The sequence below is a fragment of the Sprattus sprattus genome (genome assembly GCF_963457725.1).
Source record: "Sprattus sprattus genome assembly, chromosome: 20".
Classification (NCBI taxonomy): domain Eukaryota; kingdom Metazoa; phylum Chordata; class Actinopteri; order Clupeiformes; family Clupeidae; genus Sprattus; species Sprattus sprattus.
Window position 1 is genome coordinate 15,771,907 of NC_137918.1, and position 12,494 is coordinate 15,784,400.

The 12,494-nt window shown below is 43.6% G+C and overlaps 1 protein-coding gene across 1 annotated transcript in view; it reads right to left on the reverse strand.

Annotated features, from left to right (window-relative positions):
* Positions 1 to 12,494, reverse strand: part of osbpl10a (oxysterol binding protein-like 10a) — a gene marked incomplete at its 5' end in the record, with an annotated part of 96,804 nt that overhangs the window by 52,661 nt on the left and 31,649 nt on the right. Inside the window, one exon of the mRNA XM_080859191.1 lies at positions 11,455 to 11,655. Coding sequence (XP_080715317.1) covers positions 11,455 to 11,655 — 201 coding nt within the window. The remainder of the gene's footprint in view (positions 1 to 11,454; positions 11,656 to 12,494) is intronic.

A 12,494-nucleotide genomic window follows, 5' to 3' on the forward strand; every position in this document is an offset into this window, starting at 1 on the left:
CTACTGCATCTAGGATTCCACAGGGCCCAAAATCTGTTGCAACTCACCACACACACACACACACACACACACACACACACACACACACACACACACACACACACACACACACACACACACACACACACACCTGAGGACGAGATAAACAATAAGCAGCAGGCTGCTGCATTTAGGATTCCACAGGGCCCAAAAGCTGTTGCAACTCACCTCACACAGGACTCCTCAATTAAAATACATTTATAAATCATACCAAACCTATCTGACGTGAAGCGGAAACCAAAGCAAGATGTTTAATTAGCCAAACACTCCCGTCTCTCTCTGGAATGGTTATTAAAAGCTAATGTTTGTTGACACTTCCTGCCAGCAGTGTGATGTCTTGGCTGTAGAAGATCTCTGTCTGTAGGCATCTTCACCCTTTAGGGCTCATCACAAGTTACTATGCTTAGTTGGAGATGATCTAAGGTCCTGTCTAACCCTAGACAGTGTGTGTGTGTGTGTGTGTGTGTGTGTGTGTGTGTGTGTGTGTGTGTGTGTGTGTGTGTGTGTGTGTGTGTGTGTGTGTGTGTGTGTGTGTGTGTGCGCGCCGAGGGTGAGAAATGACCGTTGGTCTCAGCCGTCTGGGAAACAAACACTGCAATCTGCCTGGTCAGAACCCTAGTTTCAAACAAAACACAGAGAGGCACACAGTAGAAGAAAGCCTGAACTCTCTCCCCCGACAAAAGAACATAGGTTTCGTTCAGGCGCTGATTTTTCCAGGGAAAAAGGTCCCCGGTGAAAACGTTCCAGGTAAGAAGGTTCCAGGTATGCTGCTTGTGAGCGCGGAGGACATTTGGTTCAGCTCTGCTACAGGCACTTCCCTCCAGGCAATTTGCCTTTTCTCTCTCTCTCTCTCTCTTCTCAGAATCCCACTGCTTCCATAATGCAATGCACCTGATGTCGCTGAACGAATGAACTAAATAAAAGAGCCCATCTCTATTCCAGGTACCAGACTACATTGAAACACAGATGAGGACAGACAGGGAAGCACTTCAGGGTATCCATCCATCCATCCATCCATCCATCCACCCATCCACCCTGCCTGCCTGCCTGAAAGCCTGCCTGGCCCTGGATGTCTCTGGCTGTGGCTCTGGTGAGCTTTACCCAAGGCCACATAATGATAATGGACCAGGTCAGGCTCGGTCTCCTGTTCTCCATTCTACATCAGTGGGGAGAGTAGGTCGGGACCTGGGGGGTTGGGGGGGTGGGGGGTGTTGCCTGGGTGACCGGAATTCTAAAAAGCTCTTTTATGGGAGTGCAGGTGATAATAATACTGGGCTCTGTCTCGCTGTGGGTGACCTACAGGAACACCGTCTGGGGAAGGATTTGGTTACTAATCCCAAGGGCGAAAGCTGGGGGAGAAAGAGACACTCCTTGATTTGTCCTAAAGACACACACTCATGCAGACACACACTCATGCAGACACACACTCATGCAAACACACACACACACACACACACAGTCTGGTGCACGTGCTACCGACCAGTGCAGGAGGCCGGGCCTAACAAAGTTAGTGGCACGAAAAAAAACTTGTAAAAAATAAATCTTGTTATCTGTTGATCTCTTCACAAAGAAAAAATCTTCTTCCCAATGTGTTAAAACACCTATCCTTATGTGCCATGGATACAATAATCTTCTCATTTTCCCGAAACGAACAAATGCAATGGCCTCCACTTTCAATGACCTTTTCCGAAATGCGACCTTAAGGCACACACACACACACACACACACACACACACTGACACACACACACACACACACTGACACACACTGACACACACACACACAAAACAGTGAGTGTGTGAGTCTTTGAAGGTGTGAATCCCATTCAAATAATTCCCAGTCCCTGAGCTGAAGACCTTTTTGTAATAGTTTTGTTCAAAGAAACCAACCCACATCAGCTTTGAGATCGTGCTGATGAATATGGCACCCTGCAGGAGCGATACGTCTCTCCCCTTTTCAAAAGCTTTGAAACACACACACACACACACACACACACACACACACACACACTCACACTCACACTCACACACACACACACACACACACACAAAACAGTGAGTGTGTGAGTCATTCAAATAGATACAGGACACATCGCGCACAACAGTGGGATGAGATGATACGGCAGGCAGCGTGGGTATTGCTCCTATTGACACACACACACACACACACACACACACACACACACACACACACACACACGATGAGATGATACGGCAGGCAGCGTGGGTATTGTGATGCAGGCTTCTGCCGAGGCAATATGGTTCTCTTGTACTGATAGGCACATTATCAACCCACATTACTACCCACAGATACACAATAACATGCTGATTCATGTGGTGATAGGCACATTACTACCCACATTATAACCCACAGATACACAATAACATGCTGATAGGCACATTATTACCCACATTATTACACACAGATACACAATAACATGCTGATTCATGTGGTGATAGGCACACTACTACCCACATTATAACCCACAGATACACAATAACATGCTGATAGGCACATTATTACCCACATTATTACACACAGATACACAATAACATGCTGATAGGCACATAATTACCCACATTATTAGCCACAGATACACAATAACATGCTGATTCATGTGGTGATATACACAATAACATGCTGATTCATGTGGTGATATACACAATAACATGCTGATTCATGTGGTGATATACACAATAACATGCTGATTCATGTGGTGATATACACAATAACATGCTGATTCATGTGGTGATATACACAATAACATGCTGATTCATGCTGTGAACTGGCAAGACCAGTTTGATTTGATTTGACAATGAATGCATAGGGTACGTTTTAATTTTCTCATATACTGTAAATCCTCAAATTGTGGCCGGGGCTTGTATTTACTTAGGCTGCACAGCGCACCGGCCTTTATTTGGGGCAGGCTTGTGCTAGGGGCAGGCTTTTATTTCTAACTTATCTTCTGTTATGGAATTTTATTATTTAAATCAAATAATGGGCATAATTGCAGTAGGCTTATATAATTTATTGCATACCTTCTTTCTACCTCCACCTGCTAGTCATAGCCTATCGCATTCGTCTCCGGTCAATGTTAAACTTCTTTGCTGCTTTTTCTCCCGAATGTTCTTCAGCAATCAGCATACACCATCTCTTTGAATTTAATATCAAAGTTTTGTAAGTCTACTACTGCTTTATGATCCCTTCTGGAAAAAGTAACCTATCCAACTAAAACGTTACAGATAAACAACAGTAGGCTATACGATACGTGCATGTAGTCTAAACCATACCAAATTGCCAAGCTTCAGTAATATAGACTACTTTATTTTACCCCCGGTTTGTATTCGGGGCCCGGCCTTTATTTGTCCGTATGGACCACGACCCCGGCTACTATCTGAAGCCCGGCGTCTAATTGAATCCCGGTCTTTATTTGAGGATTTACGGTATACATGTAGTAACATAACACAAACTAGAAAATGCATTTCCTGAAGGAAATACCAGTGCATGAAATGCAAAGGTTAAGAAAGGAAGAAGAAAAGAAAGAAGAGTGAAAGAAAGAAAGACAAAAGGAAAGAAGAGTGAAGAAAGGAGAGAAGAGTGGAAGAAGGAAAGAAGAAAGGAGAGAAGAGTGAAAGAAGGAAAGAAGAAAAGAAAGAAGAGTGAAATAATGAAAGAAGAAAGGAAAGAAGAGTGTAAGAAGGAAAGAAGAAAAGAAAGAAGAGTGACAGAAGGAAAGAAGAAAGGAAAGAAGAGTGAAAGAAGGAAAGAAGAGTGTAAGAAGGAAAGAAGAAAGGAAAGAAGAGTGAAGAAAGGAAAGAAAAGTGGAAGAAGGAAAGAAGAGTGGATGAAGGTGAGAAGAAAGGCAAGAAGAGTGGAAGAAGGAAAGAAAAATGGAAGAAGAAAGGAAAGAAGAGTGGAAGAAGGAAAGAAGAGTGAACAAGAGTGCCTCTGGATGAAGAGATAAAGAGAGAGTGAAAATATTGAAAAAAGGAGATAAAAATGGAGTGAAGAAGAGAGATTGAGTGTGAGAGAAAGTAAACTGAGAGAGAAAGATGGAGAGATGGAGAGAAGAAAAAAAATAGAGAATGGATGGTGTCTTAATGTACCTAGTTACAGTTAAATTGAGAGGGACAGAGAGGAGAGATTCCTTGGATTTGGCGCAGGTGTCAGTGAAGCACAGGTGCAAGCCAGTTTAAAGACCCTATTATGATGTCATAATGGCCCAATGTAAGTCAATGGGAGAAATTTATATTCGTTTTTCTTTCATATCTTAAAAAGTATAAAGTTTAAAAAAGTGAAAAATACATAGCATAAGTGTCGTTTACAAGACCCACGCGACAAAGTTTGAATGAAGTTTCTACGTGAAGCGGTTCGGGCTGAATTAATCGCAGAAAAAGGTAACAAGAATAAGAAGAAGAAGAAGAAGCCTAGGAATAACAATACAGGGCATTTCATGCACTGTAATGATACTATGTAACAAACAAGAAGGGATGTTTCTGGTAATTGGTTGCTGTATGATATCAACCAATTGGGCATGGAGGTTATAAGTAAAGACACAGAGGGGTTGAATAGTGCGTCATCACTTAAAAGTCAAAACACAAGCTTTCCTTTTTGTAAAGAATCAGGAATCAACCAGTCTAATAATAAATCAGAAAATACAAGCACTCCACTGGCCTTAAATATATGTTTCTGTGCTAAACACGCATTCCAACACGCAACTCTACCACACAGCGAATAGCAAAAGCTTGTCTCCGCTGTTCCAGCCTGAGGCAACATTCACAGTCCTCAGCTCCTGGTGCTTCCACTTCAAAACACACACACACACACACACACACACACACACTCACAGTCCTCAGCTCCTCATGCTTCCACTTCAAAAGATGGAAGTCAATTTAAACCCAGTGAGGCTCATCTTATTTCCATAATTCAGACCGTAAGTACAGCTATCCTTCGCCGCTGAGTAGAAAAGTGAAACTATCCACTCAATCCATAACTGGGGTACGGTGCTCCGCTAGGGTGGATTCTGAATATCAGTGTGTGTGTGTGTGTGTGTGTGTGTGTGTGTGTGTGTGTGTGTGTGTGTGTGTGTGTGTGTGTGTGTCGAATCTACCCTTTCTCTACAGTAATGAATGACTCCATAGGGAAAGTTCTCAGAAACAACACAGACATTTCTCATATCAACAGCCTTACGGTGCAGATCCATTCAAGCGATCTGAGCGACGCGATCAAATTCCATTGCTTTGAGTGGGCGTGGTGTAGCGTGTGGAAATAGACTGGACTAGTGATTTTTCAAACCGTCAAAGACGAGAAAAATTGCTCCTCATTTGCATAAGTTTGAGCATGTTCGAATTTTCATCAGGCGCGTCGCTCAGATCGCTGGTCTACGTCACAATGGAGCTGGCTCCCGTTGAAATGCATGGGGTCGCCCAGATCGCGTCGCCCAGATCGCTTGAATGGATCTGCACCGTTATCTTCATTACAGGTTTTCAACTGATAAAGCATAGCTCATAGAATCACTCATAGGTCAAGTTTGTGACCATAATCCATCTTGATCTTGATCAAATCTACCCTTGAATATGGTGAAAAGCTAATACAGGAGCACACTCACTAATGAACACTTACAACAGGTGCCTCCGTCTGGCTTTCACACCTTACATGCCCAAGTTTAAAGCACTAAAAAAGTGTCACCTTTCACATAAATTAGGCCAGACCACATCACCTTTTGTGCCTAGTTCAAACTTTTTTGTTGGAGTTATGTTTTTTGGATTTTGAGCGTCACTGTTCCGGACCCTGGACTGAATGGAAATTTGACGAGTGGGCCTTTTGGGTGTCTAATTGAGATTAGATTAGATTAGATTAGATTAGATTCAACTTTATTGTCATTATACAGAGTACAAGTACTGAGATAACGAAATGCAGAGTACCCCCGCTCTACAGCAATGACTACATAGGGCAAGCCAATGAGACATTTCCAAAGTTCTCAGAAACAACACAGACATTTCTCATATCAACAGCCTTTTCTTCATTACAGGTTTTCAACTGATAGAGCATAACTCATAGAATCACTCATAGGTCAAGTTTGTGACCATCATCCATCTTGACACACATTTCACAAACAACACAGGCAATTGACACACATAATACGAGTATTCAAGGTTTCAATCCTTCCTAAACCACTCCAGGCTAAAAGATACAAATAAAATAAATAACTGTTAGTTCTTTCAACTGTGAAATGTTGCTGTGAGAATGGCTTCTGAAAGAAGGCTTTTCTTATGCCACACACACACACACACACACACACACACACACACAGAGACTGGCTGCTGAAACAAGGCTTTTCTTATGCCGCTTGGTTATGCCCTTTTGGGGCCGTAGAGTTTCATCCAGAAACCTATTTCATCCTATCAGTTCTCTGTCTCTCTCACAAACACACACACACACACACACACACACACACACACACACACACACACACACACACACACACTGGAATAGGAGAGGCAGAGGCCTGAAATGAAGTGATCAAAGTGTGGGAGTATCCATCTTAAACTGAACCAGTTATCCGCTTTAACTGTCTGGTGTGCAGGGGCGCTAGTTTAAGCTATGACCCACCAATCAGCCTACTATACCATTCAACAACTTAATTAAAAGAGTTTCTGCGTTTTAAAGACAGATTTTCAAACCAATCAGCCTACTATACCATTCAACAACTTAATTAAAAGAGTTTCTGCGTTTTAAAGACAGATTTTCAAACCAATCAGCCTACTATACCATTCAACAACTTAATTAAAAGAGTTTCTGCGTTTTAAAGACAGGTTTTCAAACCAATCAGCCTACTATACCATTTAACAACTTAATTCAAAGGGTTTCTATCGTTTTAAAGACAGGTTTTCAAACCGTGACACCAAAGAAAAAGATCAAAATCGATTCAATAAAAGCCCGGTGGAATAAGGGCATTATGGTTTTGACAGTTTCCCCAAACAAAGCAAACCCCGGCGGCCATTTCTGCACGCAGCTTCACAATTTGCTTCCAAGGATACAATTTTAGTTATCATATTAGAGGTACATTTCTGGGTGGATAACACAGCTGGCAAAGAATCATTTATGAATCCTTTATGAGAGTGCTGATCACACCATTGCATGAATTCTCAAGCCCTCCGTGTACAAGAGGGCCTGTTTTTGAATGAATAATACCCACTGCACATCTCACCGAGAAAGCAGATGTCTAGGCCTTATGCTGGATCACTGCACATAGCACATAGTCAAATTTCAACAATAACACCGAATGTAATTTTCAACGCCTAGGGGTGCCAAACACTGATCACACCATTAAACTGAAATGAACACACACACACACACACACACACACACACACGAATGTCTCTGAAGACTTGAATAAGAGCCATCTGATAAGCCACTTGATTATGGCAGGGCAACACACACGTCTAATCCAGCCATTTGAATGACTTCAGGGCCCTGATATTACCCTCTGTACTTTGGTCACACACACACACACACACACACACACACACACACACACACACACACACACACACACACACACACACACACACACACACACACACACACACACACACACACACACACACACACACACACACACACACACACACACACACACACACACACACACACACACACACACACACACACACACACACACACACAGGGCCCTGATATTACCCTCTGTACTTTGGTCAGGTGCTTGTTGGACAGCCAGTGAAGTCTTAACCAGCACTGATCTGAGGGATTACCAATACCTGTGGGCAGGGACCTGCACAGGCATTTTGAAGGGCAGGTGATATGCCCTGGAAAAAAGGGGCAACACGTTCATTTTTGTCGCCGCCGCTGCCACACCTGTGGGCTGCACATTTTGCCAAAATATTTTCAAACTCTAACTAACCACCGCTGCCACACCCCCGCCCCCTGATCGCAAATATATATATATATTTTCTTCGGAGGGGCAACTTCAGTCGAGGAGGGCAGCCGTGGCCTACTGGTTAGGGTGTTGGGCTGGAAACCGGAAGGTCGCCGGTCCGATCCCCGACCGGTAGGAAAAATGTGGGCGGGGGAAGTGGTTGAGCACTGCAGTCCCATGCCCACATCCAGGGCTGAGGAGCCCTTGAGCAAGGCACCTAACCACGATCATTGCTCCCCGGGCGCTCAAAGCAGCTCACTGCTCCAGGTTAGTGTGCTTCACTTCACTGTGATTGTGTGTGTGTCACTATCTCTGCCAGGACATAGTCACTACAGGCCTGACCCTTTAAAGACGTTAAAAGGCACCTGGCAACACACAAAGGATACATGGGCCTGCCAGAACATAGTCACCTTCACTTTCACTTTCAAAAGGGCAGTTGCCTGAGCAACTGAAGCACACGTCCTGTTGTTTTATAGCAACCCTAAGCTGTACGTTTAGGACTTATTGAAAACACCACATCTTCATCACCACTGGCATTTAATCTAATTAAAAGGACTCGAAGCGTAAATCAGAATCGAAGAGTACGCCCACACAAACTAATATCAAAGAGTGCGCCTGGGCAAGGCTGCCTTGTCTTGTCTTTGACAAGAGGCTTCAGATACTCCCCCCGTAGCCAACCTCTTTAATATCGCTCTCGTCTTCTACACAGACTCAAGCATGTCAGGATGTTATTTTACACATCACTGAATAGCACATCTCATTAATATTAAAGACTTCATGTTAGAAATTGTCAAGAGCATCTATGAAAGTAACAGTTGCCATTGTTCCATATGAACGGCGTCACTCAGCGCGGTTTCGCTCAATTTAGCCCGTCGACCAAGCGGAGTCTGTAGTTCCATACATTAGGGTGTTCTTCCGTAGCGGTGTGCGTGTGTGTGTGTGTGTGTGTTTATTCCATACATCAGGGTGTTCTTCCGTAGCGGTGTGTGTGTGTGTGTGTGTGTTAGTGTGTGTGTCTGTGTGTGTGTGTGTGTGTGTGTTTATTCCATACATTAGGGTGTTTTTCCGTAGCGGTGTGTGTGTGTGTGTGTGTGTGTGTGTGTGCGTGTCTGTGTGTGTGTGTGTTTATTCCATACATTAGGGTGTTCTTCCGTACTCGGAGTATCGTTACGTAAGGGATGAAGGTCACCAGGGTGTCCCCGACATACTAAATGATTCTACAAAGTGGAGGCAAAGAGCCCTGCGACGCGAAGCGCTACATTTGGTCTGTTTATAACCCAGTTTTCATACATGCACAAAGGAAACATTTGAATTAGTCTTAAAAGAAACCAACTTGTTTCGTTTCCAGGCTAGTACTTCTTTCTTTAGTCAAAGATAACGGAGGTTTGTGTTCAAATTGATTCCATTATTTCTAAGCCCTGAATCCTGAATACTAACTGTGGTAGAAACTTTGATTGGGCAATTTATTGACATAGTTGTCATAGTTACTATTTCAACTTTCCAGATTACATTTTTTAACCGGGTCTATGACTTGAAAATACAGACAAACATGGAAAGCGCTGAATGATGCTTGAGCCAATCACAAAAGAGGATCTCTGTCGTCATGCGACATATCTGGAGGAGGAGCCTGTGCAGTTGGGCCCTGCTCAAGAGGCAGTCCAAAATGAGCGCAGTGCAAGTGTGTGTGTGTGTGTGTGTGTGTGTGTGTGTGTGTGTGTGTGTTCTCAGGAGACGGTCCAGAGAGTGCGGTGCAATTTGGCACTGTTCAACTTGTAAGGGAAATGCAAATTAGCTTGGCACAGACCGACAACAGTGTCAACGGAACCCCCTCAAGTGTGTGTGTGTGTGTGTGTGTGTGTGTACGTGTGTGTGTGTGTGTGTGTGTGTGTGTCTGATTGATTTTAGGCTGGAGAAGGAAGCTAGCCCTTGTAGTATAGACCTAGGCTACTGTAAAAGTGCCCTATTAACTGGATAATCCGCCTCTATTGTGGCCTGTCATGTTAAACAAGGGAAGGGTGGGGGGTTGGTGGGGGGGTCCTCTACAGAAATGCACACCCAGCTAAACTGCAAGACACAGTGCAGTCAATGCTGCCTAAGAAAGAGAACACTGTCCATGAAATGGCTGTAAATAAAAATAATAATAATAGAGGGGGGGCACTGTGGCGCAAGCAGTAGCCCCGGCAACGTTCGGGCTTCATGCCCACGGGTTTGAATCCGGACCCGATGTCATTTCTCCAGTCCACTCCCCACCTCTTCTCCCTCTCATTTCCTGTCACACTCTTCACTAAACTATCAATTAAAAGGTAAAAACGCCCAAAAATAAATCTTAAAAGGAAAAAAAAATGCTGTTCAATGCAGTCACTGCAGCAACACTGCAATTCAGAACAGGGCAAAGCAGAGCTGTAGGCTTTCTCTATAAGCTGAGAAGGATTCAACATCAGTACAAATGAAGCTGGGCTCCACAAACTAAAGCTTAAAGCTCATGGTGCCAATATCAAATAGTTTAGATTCTGTGAAACATTTCTGTGTTTATTGCATTTTTAATATAATGTCCTTCGTTTTGGACAAAGCTTCCACACTACCATTCAAATGTTTAGAGACACGTTCTAATGAACATGAGAAATGTTCTTATTTTCCATAGAAACATACATAAAATGAGTTCAATAGGATATAGAAAGGTTAGATATCATTATGTTTAATTGAAAATCATAATTGCATCCCTCAAACTTTGCTTTCATCAAAGACTCCTCCATTTGATTTTTTCTTTCAAAAGCAAAAACAATTTCAAAGTGATCCCAAACTTTTGGACGGTAGTATGAAGCTGGAACCCTAAGGCTTGAGTCACATGTAGAATTCTGCATTCACAACTTCATATTTCTTTTTATAAAAAAGGTTTATTATTTAAAAGGATTGATTACTTTTTTCACCTCCTGTTCTACAGCGAACTGTGATGTGTGGCTCTAAGGGTCACAGGTTGGCACTGACAGAATAATAGCTGACGCCAAACTTTTAGACAAAGGTACCACGAGGTGAATCAAAGGGTTCTTGGAGGTTCATTTCCACGTACACCTATAGGGTTCGAATACACATAAGCGGGACGCTAGAAAATGCATTGATTCCTATGGTACGGCATGCTTTGCGTGTGTGCCTACGAAAAGCGCACCAAACCATAGGAATCAATGCATTTTCTAGCGACCCGTTTTTAAAAAAAAACGCTTATGTGTATTCGAACCCAGATAGCACGCATGCTTGCAATGGTAACTATATGAATTAATGGTAATATCAATTTCCATCAGCACTGACCTCTTAGACCACTTGCAGGCGGCTGGGAAGCTCCGCGATTTTTTTTGTCCTAGCGTCATAAAAACTACATCCCCATTCACTTGGCCGCCCTGTGCGGTCCACACACCCCGCACACCCCACGCTACGCCACTGACTAAGGGTCAAAGGTCAAAAGGTCAAAGGTTGGCACTGACCTCTTTGACCTCTTGCAGTCGGCTGGGGCACTGGTGTTTGGCCCGTCGGGCGGCGGCAGGCGACTTGTGGTGAGTGATGGTGACGATGTTGCCAGGCACCCCTCCTGGGGGACCCAAGTGCCTCTGGGAGCCGGGGGAGGAGGAAGAGGAGGTGGTCATGTGAGGAAGGAGAGAAACACTCCTCATCCGACCAGACGAGCCCTGAGAAAGAGAGAGAGAGATAGAGAGAGAGAGGGGGGAGAGAGAGAGGGGGGGGGGGAGAGAGAGAGAGAGAGAGGGAGAGAGGGAGGGAGGGTGGGAGAGAGAGATATAAAGAAAGAGAGAGAGAGGGGGGAGAGAGCGAGAGAAAGAAAGAAAGAAAGAAAGAAAGAAAGAAAGAAAGAGAGAGAGGGGTAGAGAGAGAGAGAGAGAGAGAGAGAAAGAGAGAGAGGGGGAGAGAGAGAATTGGCCAAATTGTTAGAATCAAACAGACAAATTTACAAGTGTTTTTAAAAAGTAAGGAGTCTAGGGGAACCAAGAAGTTTATGGCTTTAAATATTTAGACGTAACTTCCCTAACATAGCTTACACTTACACTGGATAGGCCTACAGTTACATCATACAGAATACACTCCGTGCCTACTTAACCATGTTTAAATTGCATACACATTTAGTAACTCTAGCACAAGAGTAAATAAATTAGTACATGTCTAATTACATTATTGATCTAAGAGCTGCCATCCTTCATCTTCCTGCACAATGTCAACCACTGAATCAGTTACTGTGCTTCAAGTCATTAAAGGGTTCATGAAAAAAAGAAAGACGAGGACAGCCAACAGCTCTTCAGTAGATAGTAGACACACACACACACACACACACACACACACACACACACACACAGACACACACACACACACACACACATCACAAAGGCTATCTGCTCCCCACTTAACACTGGAAGGCATTATATTTATCTCTCTGTCTTTCATTATTTTATCCCGACTAGCCAGAGGCCCTGACCATCAGGAGAGGAGGAGGGAAAAGAAAGCAGAGAGCAAGAGA